Below are 26,967 nucleotides of genomic sequence, written 5' to 3'. Positions count from 1 at the left end.
ACTGGGACAAAATAATCTTTTCAATAATTGGCCATGGAAAAACTGGATATCAATAGCCAATAGAATGAAAGAGGACCCCTAACTCACCCCCTACACAAAAATTAGCACAAAGTGGATCAAATACCTAAATATGAGAACTAGCACCATAAAGCTTCTAGGAGAAAATGTAAGGAAACATCTTCAAGACCTAGTAGTAGGAGGTAGCTTCCTAAACATTATACCCAAAGCACAAGTAGCAAAAGAAAAAAATAAATGGGAACTCCTAAAAATCAAATGCTTCTGCACTTCAATAGACTTTGTCAAAAAGGTGAAGAGGCAGCCAACTCAATGGGAAAAAATATTTGGAAATCACATATTGGACAAAGGTTTGATTTCCTGTATATACAAAGAAATCATACAACTCAACAACAAAAGAAAGAACAACCCAATTATAAAATGGGCTTAAAACATGAATAGGCATTTTCTGAAGAGTAAATACAGATGGCTCAGAGCACATGAAGAGATGCTCATTTTCATTGGATTAAGGGCAATGCAGATCAAGACTACAATGGGATACCACCTCACACCTATAAGAAGGACTGTTATTAAACAAACAGGAAACTATAAATGTTGGAGAGGATGTGGAGAAACTGGGACACTTAAAAACTGCTGGTGGGAATGTACAATGGTGCTGCCACTATGGAAGACTGTTGGTTCCTTAGGAAACTAAATATCAAGTTGCCCTATGACCCAACAATACCACTACTTGGTATATATACCCAGAAAAGCTGAAAGCAATGACACAAACAAACATTTGCACACTAATGTTCATAACAGCACTATTCACAATCACCAAAAGATGGAAGCAAACCAAATGCCCATCAATAGATGAGTGGATCAACAAAATGTGATATATACATATGATGGAATATTATGCAGCAGTAAGACAAAATGATGTCCTGAAGCACATGACAAGATGGATGAGACTTGAGGACATAATACTGAAGTTAAATTAGGCAGACACAAAAGGATAGATACGGTATGATTCCACTTTTATGACCAGCATAAAGGTATAATCAGAGGCTTATAATGCAAAATATAGGGGACCTAAAGATACATAGAAGCTAGAGACATGTGAACTGTTAGCTAATGAGGTTGAACTCCAATGTAAGGGAATAGATAGGAGTGAAGGTGGTTCTATAGTGGATCTATAAGTAACATTACCACATTTAAGATGAACACGATTGAAAGTGGTTGTACAGACCTACGTGTCCCACTGATTAACACTAGAAATATGAATCAGTTCTCACAAGAATTACTTCAAAGATATGATTCTTGTACAAAGAGTGTTTAAGTCCAGGGTCCAGGGGAAAACTGCTATTGCATGCTATAAACTGTGTTCAAAAGGAAACCATCAGCACTACCACAGCAATAGTAGAGTTAAATAATGGGGGGAGGGAAAGAGTTAGGAGGAGGTTTAGATTTCCTATTTGGCAAGGGTGTGTTTATTGGTTTTCTTTCTCTTGGGAACAATGAAGTTATCTTTAATTGAGAATGTTGATGGACTGTGGACTTTGGGCCCTCTACATCATGCCTGATAAATGCAGGTGGCTGAAGGATGCCTGAGGGTGAAGTAGATTGGCAAACAATTGTGTATACTTATGAACGAAGGTTGTGCTGCTAAAAAAAGGAACAAAGTTGTGAGACATGCAGTGATGTGAATGAACATATGGGACATTTGGTGAGACAAAATAAACCAGAAACAAAAGAACAAGAATAGTTTGGTCATTTTAGAAAATGCTTATAAGAAAACAGGGGCCTAGACAGTAAACTTTTAGAGCAGACACATCAAGTCCGGAGTGGTGATTATTATTTCTGAATTTTGAGAGGCTGTTTTTTATATAACCTGATATTTAGAGATAAGAATGAAGCCAAACAGGTTGGGGTTAAAGTAATTCAGAATATAAGGGGTAAGGAAGACACTGTCTATATTTTAGAATCACACATACTCTTTGAGACCAATGCAAGAAAGGTTTATTTTTGTCTGGAACTGAAATTTTCTGTAGTACATAATCCAATTTAACCTATCTGTATAGCTCATTTAAACAACTGAAACATAAGGAGCACAGAATAAGATAGAGGTCCTTTAATCCTATATAGATTATTGTAATGCCTGGATATATCCTAGAGTATATTAAGCAGATAATCAAAAAGTATTGGCAAAGTCCCCTGAGGGATAGGAGAATATGGAATATTATTAAACCTTACCATCAGGGAGTCACCTGATACTGTGTCAAACTTTAGGGATATTCAAATCAATAGGCCATGCTCTCAATCATGAGGCTTACTCTTGTGAAGTTATGTAGGTATCACAGAAGCTTAGACTACCTATAGGCATGCCTAAGAGTCACTTCTGGAGGACCTCTTTTGTTGCTCAGACGTGGCCTCAGTCTCTCTAAGCCCAACTCTGCAAGTGAAATAATTGCCTTTCCCCCTACATGGGGGGACTTTCATCCAGGGGTGAAAGTCTCCGTGGCAACATGGGAGATGACTCCCAGGGATGAATGCAGACCTGGCACCATGGGATCAACAATTCCATCCTGGCCAAAAGGGGGAAAAGAAGGGTAATTAATTAATAAATATCAGTGGTAGAGAGAGTTCAAATAGAGTCAAGAGGCTACTCTGGAGGTTGTTCTTATGCAAGCCTCATTAGACCTTGCTACCTATCATAACCTGGCAACTCCCAACCAGGACCATTCTAGCCAATCCTAAAGAACACCTAGGGCAATATAGAAAATTCCACAAGGGTTCCATGCACTAGAGTAACTTTCCAGAAACCTACAACCTCCAGATGAGTCCCTGGTCCAGATCAGTCCTGAAACCTAGCCCAGTCTCTCCAGAACATCAGCTAGTGCCATCTCCCTTCCTCATATTAGTGACAGACCCTTCTAATATGAAAAATTTAGAACTGCAATAGCCCGAAACACCACTAATGAGAGGGATGGAAAGATCAAAGGTGATAGTGAAGTTATACAGAGAAGTTAGGATTTAACAAATTGAATATGAATGCTGAATCATTAAATTGATATCTCTTTTAGTCTCCAATATTTTAGAGCAGCTAGAAGTAAACACCTAAAACTGTGAAATCATAATCCATGTCAAACTCAGAAATATGTTCTACAACTAATTGTGGTGCTTTGAAATTTGTAGCTTTTTTGTATGTATGTTATTTTTCACACAAAAAAGAAGGAAATAAAGTTGATTGTGATGATAGAAAAAGTACTTAAGCCCTCTAGCCTCCTATGTTCCGGAGCAGCTAGAAGGAAAAATATGAGGGGATCATATGGTAGCCCATGACAAACTCTGGGGTCTGTCCTGTAACTACTTGTTGAAGAGAGCTTTGAAAATTGTTGGTTTTTTATTTCTTTGCTTTGTATATATGTATACTATACAATAAAAAAAGTTAAAAATGAAAAAAAAAAAGAACTCAGAAGCATGCTTAACATTACTGAATTACACTTGGGAATCTAGTGTGATACAAGCAAAATAAGTGAGATTGAGGGTGGATCTTGTGCTCATTTTTTAAAAATTACTTGTTCTTGATGGAACTCCAAGGGCAGACCATTATGAAAAATACCAGATGGATTTTAAAATATAAGCAGATATTAAAGGAATGGAAAATATATTCATTGAAATAATTTCCATAGAAAAGATCTTATATATGCACATATACATACATAAGTTTACCCCAAATTTACTATTTCTTTTAAGCTTTCTAAGACAAAAACCATCTGTCTCATGGTATAAATCAATGATACTTAGTGTCTTGATGGTTTCTCAGTAACAAAATATTTTAAGTAAAGACATATTGGGATTACTATTAGACTACTTTGTAATGCCACCTTTGCTGGTTTGAAAATATTATGTACTCCAGAAAAAAACGCATTCTAAGCCTAATCCAATCTTTTACAGGCAGCCGTTTCTCTTGATCCTAACTCAATCTTGTGGAGCAGATCCTGATTCAACATTGTAGGTTAGAAACTTTCAATTCGATTATCTCCATGGAGATGTGCACACTCAGTTGTGGGTGTGCTGTTTTAAGTACACCCATTCCAGGTGGATCTTGATCAGTTTACTGGATTCCTTTAAAGAGGAAACATTTTGGAGAGTCAGAAATGACAGAGCTGACAGAGAGAGCAGAGACACAGATGCTTGAAGATGCTTTGAGCCAAGCAGACGTTGCTGTGTGCCTTCCCATGAGATGTTCAGCAAACCAGAACCTGGAGAGAGCTAAGGAAAGTCAAGAGATGAAAGCCAGCCCCAGAGAAGGAAAGTGAGGAACCCTAAGCAATGGAGCCCAGAAGCATGGAACCAGCAGATGCCAGCCACATGACTTCCCAGCTGATAGAGGTGTTCCTGATCCCAAAATTGGTCTTTCCTGTGTAAAGGTAATCTCTTATTGGTGCCTTAATTTGGACACTTTCCCTTCCTTAGAACTGTAAACTTGTATCTTATTAAATTTCCCTTTTTAAAAGCCATTCCAGTTCTGCTAATATCACATTCTGGCAGCTAGAAAACGAAAACATCACCACTTTAATGACTTGACTCCCATAATAAAAGGTTTCATAAAATTCTTAATATATTTTCTAATGCCTTAATACTTCAATGGACAGAAGGTCTTATACCCTAATTAAAAACAAAAACCAAAAAATTAAGTTATCAATGTTATAATTCCCTGCAACTAAGCTTCATAATGGAATTTTATGAAAAGTATCTAAATTAAAGCCAACCTTGAGGCAACACTGAAAAAAAATTATTACAGTCCACGAAAAGAACCAAATTCTTCAGCATATAGGCTAATTAGATTTATTTAAATACCTACAATGAAACATAAATGAATTTAATGATGCATGGCAGATTTTCAAATTATTTTATGGATTAGTATCATTACTAAACACAGGAAAATATAAATGAAGTTCTTGGAACAATAAGAACTACATCTCAAATGAGTTCTAAATGGCTTAAATGTTTCATTTAGACTTATAGTCCTTCAGATTCCAGTGAGTTAAAATAATGTGTATAAAACATTTCAGAAAAATAAGCTTAGATTCCAAAGTAAACAACAGATGCAATAGAGGCCACAAACCTAAAAAATATATAATTAATATATCTAGTAACATTATAGCATCACACAGACTTAAAAAAGCCTTTACTGCACATAAGAAAGGAGATAAGAAGGATGTTGATGATCTGATATTATGGGCACATAGAAATTTCAATAATTGGTAATAAAATTACCATTTGGGGATTGGATTTAAATATTTTGAGTAAGAAAAATCCCTACTTTAATGGCCAATTCAACACTGATGAGACTATCTGCATAGTAAAGCAATTTAGTTTCTCTCCTGTCCAAATATATAAGACTGATCACTTTCAAATATACCTTTTTAACATTTATCTAAAGCCTTGCAAAAAATATGTAAAGAGTGTCTCTTTGAAAGTTCTTGGAAATGGGGACTTGAAAAAAAAGCCTTTAATTTTCAGACAAAGGTTCTCAGATGCCCAAATGGCTTCAAAATCATTTACACACAGACACCCTCATCCAAATGGGGCTTAAAAAGTAAAACATGGGGGTGGGCCGCGGTGGCTCAGCGGGCAAGAGTGCTTGCCTGCCATGCCGGAGGACCCCGGTTCGATTACCGGCCCCAGCCCATGTAAAAAAAACAAACAAACAAACAAAATATAATAAAATAAGAAAATGTTTAAAGATGTTTCCCTTTCTTCCTCCCTTCCTTCCTTCCATCCTTCCTTCCTTCTCTGTCTTTAAAAAAAAAAAAAAAAGTAAAACATGTTTATTTAGGTAGCAGTGAGGATTTTTAAAAATAAAAAAGTAAGTTATACCTAACATGATTAAATACATACACATATAAACTCCAAATATCTATGAAATTCCTAAAAATGGTCTCAATACTGTAATATGTAACAAAGAAAAGGTCTTGAAACACATTAAAGTACAATAATCTGCCAGAAAATTAAAAATATGTATTTAGTTTTAATCAGATAGTTAAAGAATTTGTAGTGGGAAATGGAGGACAAAATTCATTTCATAAGGAGGTGTTATCATGAAACCAAAGGTGCCAAAAGAAGCTGTTTGTTCTAAGACAGAATTAGATCTTACAAGTCTTTTTTGTCTGTGCTTCTAAGAAAGGAATAATAGCAACTAGAAAAATAATAATTTCCACAATTCTACAATATCTGTAATAATTTTCCATAGGAAAATATGCCTTTATAGTAGAAAGCTACCATATAAGTCCAAGGAAATATAGTAATAGCATTCATGTTATATATGGGAAAATGAATACATTTATTAAACTATTCTAACAATAAAGTGCTATATCCTTGAGTGTCCAATAAAAAAAATCAGTTCTTTAAACAGGAACACATTCTACATCAGGAAAACACAAAGCATGTGAATGTATATTTTCACACACGAGAGATACAAAAACTTTTCTTTCCACATAACCTCCTACTTTGAAATGTCTTCAGAGAAGTTGAAATAACAAGTTTAACATCTGGGCACTGAATCCAGAATGTCTCAATCAAAACTTAATGAGGACTTCCCGGAAGACGGTGGAATGGGATAGGCTGATTTCACCCCTGCTCCAAAGAACATCTAGAGAAGTGAGAGAGAAACAACTGGTACAGCAATTCCAGGGTGCAAATGACCTGAGAGGGTCTTCTACACTACATATGAAGGTCCTGGTGGAAAAACCTTAGGAACTGAGATGCAAAAAATTGGAGAACACCCAGCTAGTGCAAAGAGCATAAAGCACCCCTTCCAAATGGAGGTCGTGCACTCAGGAGTGCACGGACAGGAAGATGGGAACCAGAAAGGAAGCCAAGCTATGTTCCTTAAATATATCACACCCATGCACAACGGCCCTGCCCCACAACCCACACTCCATCATACACCCAAGCCCTGCCCCCCAGCAACATAAACACCCCCACCCCGCCACTCCTGGGACTCCCGCTTCCTCGCATTGAGCCTCCACCCAGTACATGTGCCTCCAAGGACCCGTGCCCCACCCACCACAAGCATGCATGCATCCCTGCCCTAACCCCAGCACACTCCACACAAGCACAAACATGGGCCCTGCCCCCCGCAGGTACACAACCACATTCTGCCCACCCCCGCACCCAAGTCCCCAACACTCATGGGTGCTCATATGCGTATCTGTGTCACAACCCACTGCCCTGTGCATATATGCATCCCTACTCTGGCCCCACATCGCGCAACCCAGCATGCACACAGTTGTGCCTCACCCCCCTGCCCCTGCACACATATTTCAATCCCCTGACCCATGCCATGCACACTCCCACAACCCATCCTCCTGAGCCCCAACTCCTGTACCCACCCCCTGGTTCTGTACTCGTGCGCCCTGACCCCCCGACCAGTGACATGCCTACCCCCAGGACCCACCTTCCTGCACCCTGGCCTCTGCATCCAACCCCTGTGTGCGGGCATCTCATCTCTGTACACCAGAGCATCCATATCCCATGCCCCCTCTGCTTTACCCCAAGCAACCACACACCTGCACTTTGCACCCTCAACCCCAGTGTCCCTGAATCAGGCACTCCTGTGCACATATAAACCCCTCCTTATGCACCATAACCTCTGTGCCCCAAACCCCATGCCTTGACCTCCATGAACCCTGCATTCCACATGTGCATCTGCACCCTACCTGTGCACCTGGTCCCATGCACCCACACCATGCACTTCACCTCGTAGCACTCTGCTCTCCCATAAATCATCACCCCTGTGCCCTGTGCACCTACAAAGTGCCCCTGATCTGCCTCCTGACGTGTTCTGCCTCCATGTCCCCGATGTTGTGCCCTGCCTCTGTGCTTTGAGGCCTGCTTGAGCTTCACCCCACACCCACAGCCCCTGTATCACTGCCCCTCAACCCCATGTCCATACCACACACTCCTGGGCACCAGAGTAGCACCCCTACCCTGCACCAAGCCCTGTTACATGACCTGCCACTGCGCTGCTGTGCCCCACCCATGCCCTATATTCTGCCCCATGCCCATCCTACAAATATAAAACCTTAGATTACTGAGGGATATCAACTTCCAAAGTAGCCCCATCAAGATAATTACATGCCTCAAAGGTGACAGAAAATCACAAAGCATATGAAGATGCAGACAGATATAGCCCAGCCTAATGAACAAATTAAAACACCAGAGGAGACACAGACTTTGGAACAACTAATCAATGATGTTCATACAACTCTATGAAATAAAATCTATGGGTTGGCTAATGACATATAGGAGATCAAAAAGTCATTAGAGGGGCGGGCCGCGGTGGCTCAGCGGGCAAAGTGCTTGCCTGCTATGCCGGAGGACCTCGGTTCGATTCCCGGCCCCAGCCCATGTAACAAAAACGGAGAAACAGAATACAATAAAAACAAGAAAATGTTTAAAGATGTTTCCCTTTCTTCCTTCCTTCCTTCCTTCTATCCTTCCTTCCTTCTCTCTGTCTTTCCTTTAAAAAAAAAAAAAAAAAAAAAAAAGTCATTAGAAGAGCCTAAAGAAGAATTTGAAAGAATAAACAGAAAAATGGCAGATATTACAGAGGTGAAAGATACTGTAGACCAAATAAAATATATACTAGAGACTTACAACAGCAGATTTGAAGAGACAGAAGAAAGAATAAATGAACTAGAAGAAAGGACAATTAATTTTGAACACAGAAAAGAAGAAATGGCAAAAAAGATGGAAAAACTTGAATTGGATCACAGGGAAATGATGGACAACATGAAGCACACAAATATAAGAATCATCAGTGTCCCAGAAGGAAAACACAAGAGTAAAAGGTTAGAGGATTGATTAGTTGAAGAGATAATGGGGGAAAATTTCCCAACCCTTATAAAAGACATAAATAGGGTGGGCCACGGTGGTTCAGCAGGCAGAGTTCTTTCCTGCCGTGCCGGAGACCTGGGTTCAACTCCCAGTGCCTGCCCATGAAGAAAAAAAAAAAAAAGACATAAATCTGCAAATCAAAGAAGCCCAACAAACCCCAAATAGAATAAATCCCAGTAGGCCTACTCTAAGGTACATACTAATCACTCTGTCAAATGTTGAAGAGAAGCAGAAACTCCTGAAAGCAGCAAGAAAAAAGCGATCTACTATACACAAGGGAATGCACATAAGACTGAATTCGGACTACTCAACTGGCATTTTGTAGGCAAGAATACAGTGGTATGATATATTTAAGATCCTGAAAGAGAAAGACTTCCAGCCAAGAATTCTGCACCCAGCCAAACTGTCCTTTGAAAGTGAGGGAGACATTAAAATTTTCACAGACAAAGACTACCCCTACAAGAAATACTAAAGGGGGTTCTATCAGCTGAAAAGAAAAAAAAGACAGGATTGGGGGGTCTGGAGGACTTTCTGGAGGAAAGAAAGCAGGAGTGGCTATACTAATATCAGACAAAATAGGCTTTAAGTGTAAAGAAATAACAATCATAAGAGAAAGAAACCTCCATAGTTAGAAATATCCTAAAAAAGAAGAACAAAGTGGGAAGATTAAAACTTCCTGATTTTAAAGCTTATCAGAAAGCCACAGTGGTTAGTTAAAACAGCATGGTATTGGTGCAAAGACAGAAGGACTGACCAACGGAATTTAATCAAGAGCACTGAAATAGTCCACCAAATCGATAGACAACTAATCTTTATCTCTTCAAAAGAGATAAAGAACGACACTACAAATTAATAAAAGGGACAATTCATCAAGAAGAAATAACAATCATAAATGTTTATGCTCCCAATCAAGGAGCTCCAAAGTACATGAGGCAAACATTGGTAAAACAGAAGGGAGTGATAGACCTTTAAACAATAATAGTGGGAGACTTCAATACTCCGTTCTCTTCTATAGATAGAACAACCAGGCAGAGAATCAACAAGTAAATAGAGAATTTAAACAATTTGATAAATGAGTTAGACCTAATAGACATGTAGAGATTATTATACCCCAAAACAGCAGGATATACATTCTTCTCGTGTGCTCATGAAACATTCTCCAGGACAGATCATACGCTGGGGCACAGAACAGGTCTTTATAAATATTAAAAGACTAAAATTATTCAAAGCATTTTCTTTGATCACAATAGAATGAAGCTGAAAATCAATAACCACCAAGGAACCAGAAGTTTCACAAATATATGGAGATTAAATAGCACACTCTTAACAACAACAAAAAAGGTATTGCTAGAGAAGTCAGTAACTATCTGGAGATTAAAGAAAATGAGAATGTGACATATCAGAACTTATGGGATGTGGCAAAAGCAGTGTGGAGAGGGAAACGCACTGCCCTAAATGCCTTTACTTAAAAAGAAGGAAGAGAAAATCAAGGATGTAACTGCTTACCTGGAAGAACTAGAAAAGGAACAGCAAACTTACCCCAAAGCAAACAGAAGAAGAGAAATAGCAAACATTAAAGCAGAATTAAATGAACTGGAGAACAAAAGAACAATAAAAAGAATCAATAAAACCAGGGCAGGACATGGTGGCTCAGCAGGCAGAGTTCTTGCCTGCCATGCCAGAGACCCAGGCTCAATTCCTGGTGCCTGCCCATGCAAAAAAAAAAAAAAAATCAATAAAATCAAAAGTTGGTTCTTGGAGAAAATCAATAATATTGATGGAGCTCAAGCTAGGCTGACAAAAAAAAGAGAGGGGATGCAAATGAACAAAATCAGAAATGAGACAGGGTTGTTACCACAGATGCTGTAAAAATAAAAAACATCATAAGAGGATACTATGGACAACTATACACCAACAAACTAAACAACTTAGATGAAATGGACAAATTCCTCAAAACACAAGAACAAGTTACACTGACTCAAGAAAACAAAGAAGATCTCAACAAACCAATCACAAGTAAAGAGATTCAATCATCATCAAAAACCTCCCTACAAATAAAAGCACAGGACCAGATGGCTTCTCAGGAGAATTTTATCAACATTCCCAAAAGAACTGACACCAATCCTGCTCAAACTCTTCCAAAAAAAAAATAAGGAAAAAGGAACAATGCCTAACTCATTTTATGAAGGTAACATCACTGTATTACCAAAACTAGGTAAAGATGCTATAAGAAAGGAAAATGAGAACCACTCTCCCTAATGATATAGACACAAAAATTCTCAACAAAACACTAGCAAATCAAATCCAATGGCACATTAAAAGAATTATCCACCACAACTAAGTGGGATTTATACCAGGAATGCAAGGATGGTTCAACACAAGAAAATCAATCAATGTAATATAGCTCATTAATAAATTAGAAGGGAAAAAATCACATGATTTTATTGAGTGATGCTGGAAAGGCATTCAACAAAAATTCAACATCCTTTTGTAATAAAAACACTTCAAAAAGTAGGAATCAATGGTAACTTCCTCAATATGATAAATGGCATATATGAAAAACCCATAGTCAGCATTGTACTCAATGGTGAGAGACTGAAGGTATTCCCCTAAGATTGGAAGCAAGACAAGGATGCCTTGTGTTGCTAATATTATTCAATATTGTACTAGAAGTTCTAGCTAGAGCAGCCAGGCAGCAAAAATAAATAAAAGGCACCCAAATCAGAAAGGAAGAAGTAAAACTTTCATTATTTGCAGATGATATGAACTATACTACACTTGGAAAATCCTGAGAAATCTATGACAAAGCTTCTTGAGCAATAAACAAATTCAGCAAAGTGGCTGGATATAAAATTAATGTGCAAAAATCAGTAATGTTTCTGTACATAAGCAATGTCCTGGGGAGACAATTAAGGAAAACAATTCCATCCAAAATAGCAACTAAAACAATTAAATATTTAGGAATAAACTTAACTAGGGATATGAAGGAGCTGTACACAAAAACTACATAACATTGCTAAAACATATCAAAGAAGATCTAAATGGATAGAAAGACATTCCCTGCTCATGGATAAGAAGGTTAAATGTACTTAAGATATCAATTCTATCCAAATTGATTTACAGATTCAACACAATACCAATCAAAATTCCAACAGCCTACTTTGAAGATGTGAAAAAAGCTAGTTAGCAAATCCGTTTGGAAGAGAAAGAAACCTCCATAGTTAGAAATATCCTAAAAAAGAAGAACAAAGTGGGAAGATTAAAACTTCCTGATTTTAAAGCTTATCAGAAAGCCACAGTGGTTAGTTAAAACAGCATGGTATTGGTGCAAAGACAGAAGGACTGACCAACGGAATTTAATCAAGAGCACTGAAATAGTCCACCAAATCGATAGACAACTAATCTTTGACAAGGTCCCCAAAAGCACTGAACTGGGACAAAATAGTCTTTTCAAAAAATGGGTATGGGTGAACTGGATCTCAATAGCCAAAAGAGTGAAATAGGACTCTTATCTTACACCCTATACAAAAATTAATTCAAAGTAGATCAAAGACCTAAATATAAGAACCAGTAGCATAAAACACCTTAGAAGAAATATAAGGAAACATCTTCAAGACCTAGTAATAAGAGGCAGCTTCAAAACGTTACACCCAAAGCATAAGCAGTGAAAGAAAAAATAGATAAACGGGAGCTCCTCGAAATTAAATGCTTTTGTGCTTTAAAAGACTTAGTTTAAAAAGGTGAAGAGTCAGCCAATTCAATGAGAGAAAATATTTTGAAATCACATATCAGATAAAGGTTTAATATCCCACATACACAAAAAGATCATACAACACAAAAACAAAAGAACAAACAACCAACTATATGAATAGTATATAAAGACATGAATAGACATTTTTCTGAACAGTAAATACAGATGGCTTAAAAGCACATGAAGAGATGCTCATTTTCAAAAAAGCTATAAGGGAAACACAGATCAAGAATATGAGATACGACCTCACACCTATTAAGAATGGCTGCTATTAAACAAACAGGAAAATACAAATGTTGAAGAGGATGTGGAGAAAGTGGATACTATGCACTGCTGGTGGGAATGTATAATGGTACAGCCACAAGAAAACTAAATATTGAGTTACCCTGTGACCTGGCAATACCACTAAGTATATACCCAGAACAGCTGTAAGTAGTGACACAAACAGACATTTGCACACCAATGTTCACAGTAGCATTATTAACAATTGCCAAAAGATGGAAACAATACAAGTTTCTATCAACAGACAACTGAATAGACAAAATGTGGTATATACATACTATGGAATCATATGCAGCAGCAAGACAAAATGACATCCTAAAGCATATGACAAGATGGATGAAACTTGAGGACAGGATGCTGAGTGAAATAAGCCAGACACAAAAGGATAGATACTGTATGATCTCACTTTTATGGTAAAGGTAAATAAACTCAGAGGCTTATTATACAGAATATAGGGGACATAGAGATACACAGAAGCTAGAGATGGGGGAATGGCTAGCTAATGAGGTTGAACTTAAATGCAAGAGAATGGATAAAAGTAAAGGCAGTTTATTAATGGGTCTATAAGTAATATTGCCATATTGAAGGTGAATGTGATTGAAAGGGGTTGTATAGAGCCATGTATCCCACCAATTAACACTAAAAATAGAAATAAGTTTTTATATGAACCACTTCAAAGGTATGAATCTTGCACAAAGAGTTTATTATATCAGGGTATAGAGGGAAAACTACTATTACATGCAATGGACTATGCTTAACAGTAAGATATCAACAGTACCACAGCAATACCAGGGGTAAATAATGGGGGTAGGGGCAAGAGTTAAGGGGAGGTTTGGACTTTCTGCTTGGTGAAGGTGTGTTTATTGGTTTTTTCTCTCTTGAGAACAATGAACATCATCTAAAATTGAGTGTTGATGGACTGTTGACTTTGGATATTACACATGATGCCCAATGGATGGAGGTGGCTGAAGGATAGACTGACTGAGAAGTAGAATGGCAAACTGTGGTGCATACATATGATCAAATATGCTGCTATAGAAAGGAACGAAGTCATGAGGCATACAGTATTGTGAATAAATCTGTGGGATATTATGTAATGTAAAATAACCAGAAATAAAAGAGCAAATATTATATGGTCTCATTTAGAAAATACTTATAAGAAAATTTGGGCCTAGATCGTAAGCTATTATAGCAGTCATATTTAGTCCAGAGCTGTAATTAATGTAATGCCCAGATACATACCAGCATATGTTGAGCAGGTAATTTAAAAGTATTGGCAAAACGCCATGTGGGATGGGAGAAAATATATAGAACTATTAAACTTTACCACCAGGGAAAACGCTGATACTGTCTCAAAACTTTAGGGACTCCCAAGTCAATAGGCAAAGTCCTTAATCTTGAGGCTTGCTCTTCAACTTATTAAATATAGCAGAGACGCTTAGCCTACCTATAGTTATGCCTGAGAATTACTTCAAGATGAACTCTTTTGTTGCTCAGATGTGGCTTCTCTCTCTCTATGCCCAACTCTACAAGTAAAATCATTACCCTCCCCCCTACATGGGAGACGACATCCAAGGATGAAAGTCTCCTTTGGCAACATGGAATACAACTTCCAGGAATGAGCCTGGCCCTGGTACCATGGGATTGAAAACGCCTTCCTGGCCAAAAGGGGTTTAAGAATTATAAGAAAAAAGGTATCAGTGGCTGAGAGAGTTCAAACAGAGTTGAGAGGCTACTCTGGAGGTTGCTGTTATGCAAGCTTCAGCTAGACATTGCTATTTATCATAGTTTGCCAAACCCCAACCAAAACCATTCCTGCCTACCCAAAAGAACATCTAGGGCCTTATCAGATTCATCAAAGTTTCCATGCATTATGATTACTCTCCAGAAATCTACAACCTCCAGATGTGTTCCTAGGTCTATGTAAGTCCTGAAACCCAGAGGGGCCAGCCTCTCCAGAACATCAACTAGTTCAATCCCCCATTTCATATTATCAATAGCCCGTTCCAATATAAAAAAGTTAGAATGGGAATAGCCCAAACACCCCTAAAGATTGGGAGAAAGATCAAAGGAGAAGGAGGAGTCATAACAGAGAAGATCAGACTTAACAAATGAGTATGACTGCTGAATCATTTTATTGATATTTCTTTTAGTCTTCAGTGTCTTAGAATAGCCAGAAGGAAAAACTAAAATTGTGGAACTGTAAACCATACAAAACTCTGAAATCTGTTCTATAACTAATTGTTGCTGAATGCTTTCAAATTTATTGCTTTTTTATATATATGTTATTTTTCACAATTAAGAAAAAATTATAAAAAACTTAGTAACAATGCCCTGGATTTCATAAAAGAGTGAATAAGTTTATTATGAAGTAGTTAATTGACACTTTGAGGGAGATAAAACAGAGGAAGACTAGTAAAGGTCAGCAGCAGAAGCCCAGTACCTAAGCTCTGTATGTGCATAGAATTTGGAAAGGGGAAGGAGAGGAAAATGGTACAATGATTGGCAAAAAATAAGATAAAAAAAATTCAATGGGCTTGAATAAACGGGTTTCCTCTCCTTTGAGCCATACATTTCAATAATTTAAGTGTTGCTGAAATTTCCACAGAACTCACACCACCACTGGTGTGTTCTTTGCTTTGCTAAGGGCTCATGCTGAAAGAAAACTTCTTCAAAAGTGTTATTTTACTGGTCACTTCTTCCAGCAAAGATATTTTTTATCTTTCTTCTTTTATCTTTGACCTTGGAAGCTGAGGGTCTTTAGATCTGGTGGCTTGTGGAAACCAGTCTTCATCTCAACCCACCACAAAAAAGAAAACAAAATGTCCACCCTCTGGTATTTTATTCATTGCGGAGACAAGTCACCTGATGGCATTGACCATCTAACTAATCTGAAATCCAGGAAACAAATGCTCTTGATTTTACCAACAATGAAATAACAGTAGTAAAATAAAAAAGTTTATCAAAAAGTGTGTACTGTGTCAGAAGCTACTACAAATATTTTATGTGTACATCATGAGTAATCTCAGAACTGAGGTCTCTCTTCTCCAAGCTGCAGTGCTGCCTGTTAATACCCATCAAAGAAATTCTTGATCTTAATATTTTGCTGAACCACAACTTCTTTCTAAAATTATTCTAATTTTGTCTAAACCCATGCAGGTTATCATGGGTCATTTTAAAGGATTTTCAAGGAAGACCACTCCATTTACCAAAATTTCCACCTAGCTTGAACTGACAGTATTATAATATTTCAATTACTGTTAAAATGCAAATTGTCTGTTGTTTAAATGTTAACAAACACTAATATAAGTGCTTACTATGTGTTAGACACTCTTCTGGGTACTTTCTACATATTAGTTCATTTAATCTTCACAACAATCCTAAGGTAGGTACTATTATTATATCTACTTTACACACAAGAAAATTGTAACTTGCTCTACATACAGGTAGGATGTAATGGAACTGATTCTTTTGATTTTTAGTGCTACATGCAATCATGAATTTCTAAGGTTCCAACCCTTTAAATGATCTTTAAAAAGGGTCTTCAGCTTTTGCTAATCATGGCTGCACTCTTACAACAACCTTTCAGATTTAGAGGTTTGGTTGTCTAACATTATCTACATTCAACACCAGGAGATGGTTAGGCTCTTGTCCTCTACTCTGAATGTCTGGTCAACAAAGAAAAGTAATTTCTAGAATTATCTCTTTCAAATTGAAATTGAGCAATTAAAGTCACTTGTGGACACACTGTACTAGAGACAACATAAATAGTGCAATTAGCTGACATGGAATTTGGAGGATCTTTTATGGTAACAAGATGATTTTCAGGGTTGTTATATAGCAAAAAGAAAGGGAATAAGCTAAGTACTTAGTGGTGAAAACACTTTTCAAGATTGTTTTGAAGTTTTTTCTTATTTTTTAGCTTTACATAAGAAATTATATCTATGCATATGAAATTTGGTTATCTTTTACCCCAAGTTGTAATATTTACAAAGAATGTACCTTCCAATACACTGGATCTTCGCTCTGCTCACAGAGAAGAATTCAGGCTAGTTCATGCTGACCCATCAAACCTCACTTGGGAACCAGAGCAGGGAGACAGCCTGGTAATAGGGCCTCTAAGGACAGCACCACAGCAAAGCTCCAGGGCACTCAGTACAGGATTTTTCAAACTGTAGGTTGCAAACTAAATAATTACATCAATTAGGAAGGTCACAGCCAGCATTTAAAAACAAATTCAGCAGAATAGAAAATACCAGAATGCATCACCATGGTAAGGATGTTGTAGGGAATTTTTGTTTCCTATGTGTGCATGTGTGGACATGGTGTTGTAAAATGTTCATCTAGTTAGGAATCTTGATCTAAAAAGTTTGAAACCTACTGCTCTCGGTACTAAGTGTGCAATTTTCTGGTACTAAGCACTGTATTTAATAAAAACAAGAGTGCTGAATTCTTTATAGCCATCAAGTAGAGGCACTTGTAGCTAATGGAGCATAGATCATAAAAGAAAGCTTAAATTTCATCCAAGTCAACTAATCACCCAATATATGGAGACTTTCTGTAAGGGTCACGTCACAGACTATCTAACCTCTGTGTGATTATTTTTGGAGTACACCTGCTCTTCCCTTTCTGCATCACCTCCAACTCTTAGAAACTTCTTTCTTATGCCAAATTAAAATAGAACATAAGGCTGTTGTTAACTTTTACATAACAGCTTTTCAATGTGTGTGTATGAATTTAATTTTATATAACTTTTGCTGAATAAATAATGCATGTTCATTGAAGAAAATTTAGAAAATACTAAAAAATGTAAAGGAAAAAATAAAAATTACTCTTAATCTACGTGGCATAAGAAAATCAATTTTCCTCAGCCCCACCAAAAAAAAGGCATAAACTTATTTTCCATCTTTACCAATGTGGCACCAAAAAATAAAAGTTTATTCTGTTTTAATTTATACTGAAGTTGAATACTTTTAACATTGTTATTGTCATTTTTATATCTTCTCTTGTGAATTGCCCAACCATGCCCTCTGTCCAATTAGGTTTTAAGGTTTTTAAAATATAGATTTAGCTCTTTAAATATTTGAAGAAAGCTCTCATGCCCAGTGGAACTATTATCTCTGTTGATTTGAATATAAGGTGCCAAAGTTCTTTAAAGAAGTTGAAGACTGAATTCACTAATAGAGAGAATGAAACCCACACTTTTCCCATAAACATTATATTCTTGAGGAACATATCAAACTAAAGTGATATAAACTTTCTTTGTAAATGTTGATAGAGAAAAGACCATTTAAAAATATTTATATTTTACATCTAAAAATTGGAAATTTCTCTTAAACCAAGAAAAATCAATAATCACTTTATAGAGCAAGTAAAAACCTCTCGCTGGTCAAAGGAGTTGTTAATCTTTTCTACTCCTTGCCTGTGCCCGCAACAAAAATTTCATCCAGTTACGCTGAATCTCAGGCATTAAAAATATATACTACCAAACTATAAACACAAACAAAAAACTTACATTACCATCATAGATCTCGGGAGAGAGGAGCTAGAGAATTTGTCCAAGTGAGATGAAGGAAATTTGGCTTATCACTTCTCGTTAGTGCCGTAATGAAAATGCAACTCCTAATGCCTTGAGGTGCCCAAGAAGTTGCCTAAAGAGGAAGCCAAGTAAATTGCCAGTTTCTTACTTAAGTAAGGTATTGGTGCCTCTTAAAGTGTCCCCATAAACAGGTAATAGATAATGAGTAGTTATCCTATTTTCTTCCTCTCTTTTACAATCTACCCTCCTCCCACATCCAATCTAAATACTTGGATCTGTCCATCCTGCCTCCACTGCCCTAATGCAAGCCTTTTACCATTCTGCCCAGACTAAGCAATAGCTTCCCAGCCATTCTTAACTGCCTCCTCTATTTCCCTTCCTTAAATTTATCCTCTATACCACCACTAATGGATCTCTCCAAGATACTAATTTAACTATTCGATGGCTCCTCATTGTTACAAGATCAGGCTTCCAAGCTTTTTAGCACAGCACAAAAAGCCCTTTGTTTTTACATAATCCCACAGCTCTCCTGGCATTTGGATCCTTAGAACATGTTATGCCTGCTCATTTCTCCATGCTTAGGCGTATGCTGTTGCCTTTTCTGAGAAACTTTCCCCCACGGCTATTAGCCAACCTTGATGACTTCACCAAACACCTCTTTTGGAAGTGTTTCCTGATTCAATTCTCTCATTTTAGGTTGAATTTGCTATCCTCCCTTGGTATTCATATGACATTCTGGAAAAGCACATAAGCAGGTTTCCTTCTCTATGGGATAGTCTAACATGCTTTGGAACTCCCATTGCCCTAATCACATGGTGTCATAATGAACTCTACTATCAGTCTCCCTTAACAAAAAGTGAACTCCTTGAAATGTCTTCATCATCTCAATATATCTAGCAACAACCATAGTGCCTGGCATGTAGAAAGTGCTCAAAAAATGCTTGTTGGATGAATGAGCTAATAATAAAAATAAGTTGTGATATGTGTTTAAAAATTCACCTTATTACCCTAATCTTAAATTGGAGGGTAATTATTAGCATCACACAGGCTCTTCATTTTACAAGAGGACTCCTGCATCTTAGATTTTAAAAACCTCAATATCCTCTACTGCATTTAAAATAACATTTGACATAGACACAACTGGGTGGAAACACATCTTTTGTGTAATACGACACATTTATAAAGGTAGTTAGAACATGGTTTATTTGTCAAACATACTGATAGCTAGCTTTGGACGCCTAAGTAAAGTATTCGCCTAGGAATCATTGGTATTTTCCCAGGTCCCAGCTTCAGACACGCTTCTGGCACACCACTAATACTCACTAAATACATGAAAGTTTAATCATCAACTATGGTTTTTAAATACAGGATGCCAAACATAGCTTAGCATGATGCTGTATACATGGTAAGCACTCAGTATATATTGCCACATTTTAAGTGCCACATCTTGGGTTGTTTGCTCTGGTCACAATTATTCTCTCTTTTCTGGGAATGTAGTCTCCCTGCATAAAATTGGGACCATAGATAAAGATATGTCTATATCTATATATGTCTATATGTCTATATCTATATCTACTGTATATATCTATATATATAATAGACAGGTCTAAATGTGACTCTCTCCCCAAGCCAGAATATATTGGTTTAAGAATGAGCACCTGACCAAGCTGCACCAATTAGAGCCTTTCCCTGGGATTATTTTTCAATTTTAGGAACAAGGGACATGAGAGTTAATCCCTTTCTAGTAGTGGGAACTGCCAGATGGAAATCTTGAGAGCTGTTGGTGGCCATGTTCCCTACGCTATGCAGTCATTTATACAAAGCAAAATGAACACAGAATGGAGAAAAACAAAGAGATGAAAAATTACAAGAGTCTTAGACAGGAGTCCAGAAGATGACAAAGGCAGGGAGATAACAAAAGTCCAGAAGATGATAAGAGTTCAGGAGATGACAAAAAGCCTGGAGGTGATGAGAATCCTGGAGATGATGAGAGTTCTGGAAATCATGAGAGTCCAATACATGATAGGAGTGAAATGATAGCGTAAAGGAGATGATGAGAATTCTGGAGATGTTTGGAATCCTGGAGATGATGCGAGTCTTGGAGATGATGAGAATATTGGAGATGACAAGACTCCAGGAGAAGTCAAGAATCCTGGAAATGATGAGAGTCCTGGATTTAATGAAAGTCCAGGAGATGATGAAAAGTCTGGAGATGATGAGAATCCTAGAGATGATGGGAGTCCTGGGGATGACAAGAGTCCAAGAAGTGACAAGAATCTTGGAGATGACAAAATCCAGATGATGAGAGTCCTGTTATGCTCAAAAACTGGCTCCCAATTTCTGAGAGGCCCAGCTGCTCCTCTGCCCTCGTGATAGTTTGGCTTTGTGAGATATTCTATACCCCTCTATTAGATTCACATAAGCTGGCTCATGTTTGATTCCTGTCACTGGCAAGCAAAATCCTGACAATTGAATATATAAATGAAAAACTGATTTGCCTACACTTATTCCCCTACTAGTTCTTTTAACTGAATCAACCAGATGGTTTGGCATAACGAAGGAATGGGCTAATTTACATAAGATTCCTATTCAGAGAGAAAAGGAAGGTATTCAGTTTAAAACACATTTCAAACAAAAGTAAGTTTCAGACACTATATACCAATGCAAATCTGAAGCATTCAATCACAATGTCATGTACATACAGAACTTGTCCCTTTCCCTTCAGAAGATTCCCACAAATTAACTGTGGATTTGGAGTCTCTGGGAGAGACCAAGACTCAGAAAGAGCAAAACCTTCCTTTCTTAGAGTTCTTTTTTGCTTCTGAACCCCTCAATAATGCAAAAGGCATAAGAGAATTTTCTAATCTAGAAGTGGATTTTCCTAAAGAATAGAACAACATTTAATGTAATACAGCACTGCTTCAGCCAGAGTTGGAATTCATGTCTGGACACAAAGGCTACTTGCTGACACCAATCTTCAAGATCGGCCTTATCAGTCTGCAACAAAGAAGAACTGCTTGCTGCCGCATCTCTCTGCAGGAGTTGCTCTTTCAGGCTATAATGGCAACCATGAAAGAGGCATAGTGGTGCAAAGATTGGCTGTCTTCTAAGACTCCAAAGGCTGGACGTCATGGCTGCTCCACCTGAGCTGACTTGAAGTTACAGAGAAAGCCACTGTGTCATCTCATAGAGACAGAGCCAATGCTTTTCATTCTGTGACAGCAAAGCTGCAGGGGTTCACAGATGTAAATGACTTGATGGCTCCAAGGATGGGTTAAATCTTGGTGCTCTGACTGCCCCTGGCACGCAGTCTTCCTTTCCAGTTGCCCTGCTTCTCAGCAATTTGATTCTGGGGAGTAGCAGGGTTTTTTACCTGTGGTACACCCCCATTTTTGGGGGTCCATCTCTCTTTGGGTTGCTGTTTAGCAACAACTGCATTGTCCCTTTGGACAGAGCTCTCTCTGGTCTGACTGGTACCACTATGGGCTTGTGCCTCTTTGACAGGCTGCTGGGTGGGGACAATACTTTCCTGCTCTGTGAGCCCAGAAGTCGCTATCTTCTGAGACCTTTCCTTTTTATAAGCTGGTTCTTTCCTCACTGGGTGTTCCACAGGAGCAGAGCTGTCCTGTACTGACTCTGAAGATGCCTTTTTGCTCTGGAGAGGTCTCTTGTGTGGAGGTTGACTCTCTAGAATTGGTTGGTCATGGCTAAGAGTAGTTTTATTATCTTCAGATAATCTTACAGAAATCTCTCTTTTCAAAGATGGGCCTTTTCTGGACACTCTTACATTCTGAACCAGGTCATTTTGGGGGAGACTGGTTTGGGCCTTTTTTCTGGAACGGTGTACTGTTTCACTTTTCTCTTCCTGTAATTCACTATCATTAAGCAATGCTGCAGCGTGGGGTGACACAGGGATTTCCTGTTTATGGACTTTTCTTTTCTGGTTCCTCTGAGGGCTGGGAGTTGGGCTGTGGTTATGATGGTCAGGGCCCTTTTTGGGAGTCTGCTTACTATGTGATTCTATCTGCAAAACTGTCTGATGGCTTCCAGGTGGCACCTTTTTCAGATGTGCTGGTCCTTTAGCTGTCTCACTTTGCATAGGGAGTTTTTTTTTTCTAGCTCCCATCTGCTGCATTGACTCTTGATTTTGGGATGAAGGCAGTGTATCTGGAATCTTCCTGTTGGAGGAGCGGCCTCCTTTAGGAGCATTCCTTTCCTTTGCAGGCCTTGAATTATGCTGAACCCCTATGTTCTGATGCAGCTGCTGTTCTGTGAAAGGAGTGGCAATGAGAGGGAGCTTAACCTTCTGGGCCTCCTCCTCTCGGGACAGATTGGGACTGTGCTGTGGTGCTTGTTCCTGGATGGGAGGACTGATAAGAGGGAGTTTCACCTCACTGACTTTCTCTTGCTGGACTTGCTGAAGATTTGACGCAGGATTGGGGCCCAGATTCTCTGGAGGTTTAGTCTGGGGAGGGCTGATGGGAGGAAGTTTACTGGTGTCTCCTTCCTGAGCGGAAAGAATCCTGGGAGAGGGAGACATGTTTTGATCTGAGGCTGTTCCTAAAGCCTCTTCCCTGCTGGGTGAGAGGAGTTTGGGTGTGGGCCTCCTACTCTGGAGGGGAGCGAGCATCTGAGGCTGCGGCAGCCTGGTGGGAGCCAGCCGGCTACGAGGAAGCAAAGACATGGGGTCTTCCCTGTCCTGCATCTTCACTGTATTCATTAATAAGTCTTGTGGATGTGGCAATTCTGGGTAAGGAGTACTGACCCGGACTTCTACTTGGGGGGTTTCTTTCTTTAGAGGTTGTTGAGAATCTTCCAGAGATGATTCAAGAGAAGGATCTGGTGGACGGTGATGAGAAGAACTGTCGGGTGGAAGTTCGGTTGACTCAGTTTCCTCAATCTGAGTTATCTGAGGGCTGAGGGAAGTTGGGCCAGGCCCCTGTGAAGGTTCAGATGGGTAATATTTAGCAGGGGGCGTTGTGGCCTCCCCCGATTCCACATCCTGGTCCGGCTGAGGGCTGCGGGCTGGTAGTGAGTTGGGCTGCTGTGGAGAAGCTTGGGAAGGAGAGGCAGAGGACGGCCCTGCTTCACTTGCTTTCACCTTAGATGACAGGGTCTCATTTTCAGAAAAATATGTCTTATTGGACAATGTTTTTGGAGAAAGATCTGATTGTTGGACATCTCCATCCTTCCGGTTTGGGGATAAGTCTTGGGTCTGCTGGGGAATTCCAAGTATTGATGAGCTGGAGTGTTGAGGAGGCTCAGAATTGACATGACTATTATGTGAAGGCTCTTTTTTATGGGTTTCTCCCCCCTGAGCCAATTCTTGGTTCTGGGATTGAGCTAGGTTCTGATCTTCAAGCACCTTTGCATGAGTCTGCATGCCAGAGAAATGCTCTATTGTCTGGCCATCTGCTTGCAGTTTCGCCAAGCGCCTTGGGGATGGGACCAGGTGTGCTGGGACCCCAGAGAGAGTCTTCTTACTAGAAGGAGCTCCTGCTTTAATATGAAAAGAAGTTAGCTAAAGTCAGTCTTAACAAATAAGACTACGTAACTGACAATTGATAACAGAAAACATCTTTCGCTTTTTTTATGTACATAGACATTTGAAAAAAATAAAATCACTTCTATAGAACTGAACTTTCCCTTCTCTTCTGGATACCAAGAGCCAGAATTATCTTATTAAATGGAACCTAGAACAATTTCAGCCAATGGAGAACATGAAGTTTGATGAATAAACATAAAACACTTATTCCCAGATGCACAATTTATATCTAGGCTGGTAGATAGCAAGAAATTTTTTTAAGCCAGTAAGATTTTTAGATTTTTACCACCTTAAAACCTGCTAGTTTTGATTGCAGAGATGAACAAACATCTAAGATGTTCCCACTTATTTGTTTCCTTGTTTAATGGAAGTCTCCTTAAAAAACTGTGAGCTCTGTGAGGGATCATGTCTGTTTACCAACACCTAGCAGGGTGCATGAAGCTCAGCAGTACTGAATAAATAGTGATGAATGGAAGGAAGGAGAAAGGAAGGCAAGAGGAAGGACTTGGTTCGATGGAGCCATAAGACCCCATGGCCGAGACACTGACCCTGAGGATGTCCAATCTGCTATCCCTCCTTCCAACTCTTACCTACTTACTTCCCTAGTAAGTATACTTTCCCTCAAAGCCTATCCCAGTTTCAAAAATGACTGTCACAGGCCCCTAGTAATACTAATCTTGCAGAGAAGAATTCCTCCCTTCAGTTATCACAGGAGCAACTTCTCAGATTGACTCTTATCTCATGGTCAGTCTCATCATCACCTCAGTAGGCACCTATTTGTTTTAGAAGTCCTGATATTCTGTGGGGGCCCTATATCTGATCTTCAGGCCAGTCCTGAAGACAGGGGTCTGAAAGGCAGAATGGTCAGAGGTGGCCCACTCCTCTTGAATAGCCTTCAGGAAAGTAATTTCAGTTCACTTTGGGGGAGTGATACTCAGAGATTCCCAACCAAATCAGACCTCTGAGGTAACCCCAGACTGGTCTAGCCCCAGAGGTGAACCAGGCAGCTATCCACATTTCCCTTCCCCTGAAGTAGGATGAGCTTAGACTACTGTGGGTTCTCACTGAATCTCCTAGTCTAGTCTTACACCTTTTGCATCCAGTCAAACCAGAGCCTGTTGGCAGAAGGAGTGAAAAGAGTGAGTACAAGGAAAACCTTGCTTTTTGGGAGGGTTTCTAAGGGGATGCCCACTCATCATTCTCATCTCCCTAATTTATGGTAATCATATACTACAGTACTAATTTAGACAAGAGAAAAAGATTGAGACAAAATACAAGAGCAGCAAAACCCAATACTGAAGATTCTTACCATTGTTACTGCCCTGCTAGTATCTTATAATCAGACATACAAGGATCTTCTTTCCACTTTAATGATTTAACAAGTCACATAATTTGGCAAATGATACTATGTTCTTTATTAAAGATAAAGTCACCACTTTATGGACTAGTAAATTGTTCAATTTTCCTGTTTGCCTTATTATCGCTATCATCACTTTCCTCTATCATTAGTCAGAATTCTGAATAATGATTTGCAAATATAATTTTATTTTATGATCTTTATAGCAAGAACTCAGACTGGTAGTTGGTTCAGCTTTTTAAAAGCTTCATTGGAAGCACTGACCATCCCAGAAATAGGTTGTAGACAAATGGAGGGTAAAGACATTCTTTACACATAGAGTGTGAACCCAGTAAATTTTTTATTTTATAGAAATGATTTTGTTTATTCAGGATTTTTTATAGTCTTCATCCTTTTAGAAGCAAACAGTACCTGCATTACCATAGGAAAAAAATAAGACAATTTTTTAATCTAATTGGTATACATTTTTAATCAGTGGTACAACTAAAGAGCTCAAGAGTTTATAATCACTCTGCCCTAAAGTTACAATCTATTTTACCTGCATTAAGTGAATTTTCAGTTACTCTCTCCATTGGTGAGAGCTTACATTTTTGAATCCAGGCTGATGAACCAGCTGAACTTAGAACAAATAGACCTTATGTTTATTTTTTCACTTAGTTCTACTCTCATCATTAAAACTAGAAATTAAAACTGCAATCTCAGTTACAAATTAGCAACATAAAATCACTTAAAAACAAAGTTATGTTTTGTTTTTCAAATTTCAAATATTTGGGAATAATTTTTCATTTCTATTGATACAAGATTACAGTTTTTATGACAACTATGTTGTTAGCCATAAGATTTCTATAAAATACTCTAATTCAATTGGGAAAAATTCAGCTCTAGAAGTACAACACATTCTAAAAATATCCTTTAATATTATGTGTAATTTTCTTCAGAAATGGGAATTCAAAGTGATTTGCTAATCAAATTCATGATTACTGGTAAGATTCAGAATAGAAAACTATGGCTTCATGTTTCCAGTTGTTTCCTAATTGCCCTCAGTCAAAACTGTCTTTCATAGACTCTTAAATATTTTTTCTTTCAATTTCTTATCTTTGATAACTCAATTATAACCACTTTATTTCTAGGGGTTCATTTTGGTAAATAATTATGTAATTATACGCATGCTATAAAACTTAAACTCAGAGTGGCCCAGCACAGAGCAGAGGCAAAGAGGTGAAGAGGTTGCAGAGCCTGTGACAGTGCTGCTCCTGTGGCTTTGGGGTCCTTTCAGGGGTTCACAACCCTCATTTTGAGGTGATTATAGTTGAGCCCCACTCTCCAGCAACGAGCTTGTAAGCATCTGGCCCATGCTCCTTGCAGGTACTTCACACCCTGAAATTCAGAGAGGCCACTGGATCTACTTCTTGGGTCACTGGAGATACTGGTTAATAGATTAGTATCGACACTGATAGCTGAGTAATAAGGGCTATATTAATTAGAACATTTTAATAGCCACTTAAATAATGTCTGGCAAGTTATATATGCAAGTTTATCCTTATACTATCAAGTGAAAAAAAGCAGCTTACTCAGCCAATTTAACCACACAA

At 38.4% G+C, this 26,967-nt stretch overlaps 1 protein-coding gene across 4 annotated transcripts in view; it reads right to left on the bottom strand.

The window, feature by feature from the left end:
* LRGUK (leucine rich repeats and guanylate kinase domain containing) overlaps nt 1–26,967 on the bottom strand; it is a 184,240-nt gene that overhangs the window by 65,378 nt on the left and 91,895 nt on the right. For 3 of the 4 annotated variants that reach the window (XM_077137026.1, XM_077136937.1, XM_077136857.1), the window contains one exon: nt 18,602–23,972. The exons of the other annotated variant lie outside the window; for it this stretch is intronic. In XM_077137026.1, coding sequence (XP_076993141.1) covers nt 21,748–23,972 — 2,225 coding nt within the window. In that variant the 3' untranslated portion in view covers nt 18,602–21,747. Of the gene's footprint in view, nt 1–18,601; nt 23,973–26,967 lie in introns of those variants that run through there. 4 annotated transcript variants of the gene reach the window in all.

Source organism: Tamandua tetradactyla, chromosome 1 (assembly GCF_023851605.1).
Source record: "Tamandua tetradactyla isolate mTamTet1 chromosome 1, mTamTet1.pri, whole genome shotgun sequence".
Lineage (NCBI taxonomy): Eukaryota > Metazoa > Chordata > Mammalia > Pilosa > Myrmecophagidae > Tamandua > Tamandua tetradactyla.
Note: the sequence above shows the minus strand (reverse complement) of the source record. Positions and strands in the feature narration are given on the sequence as shown.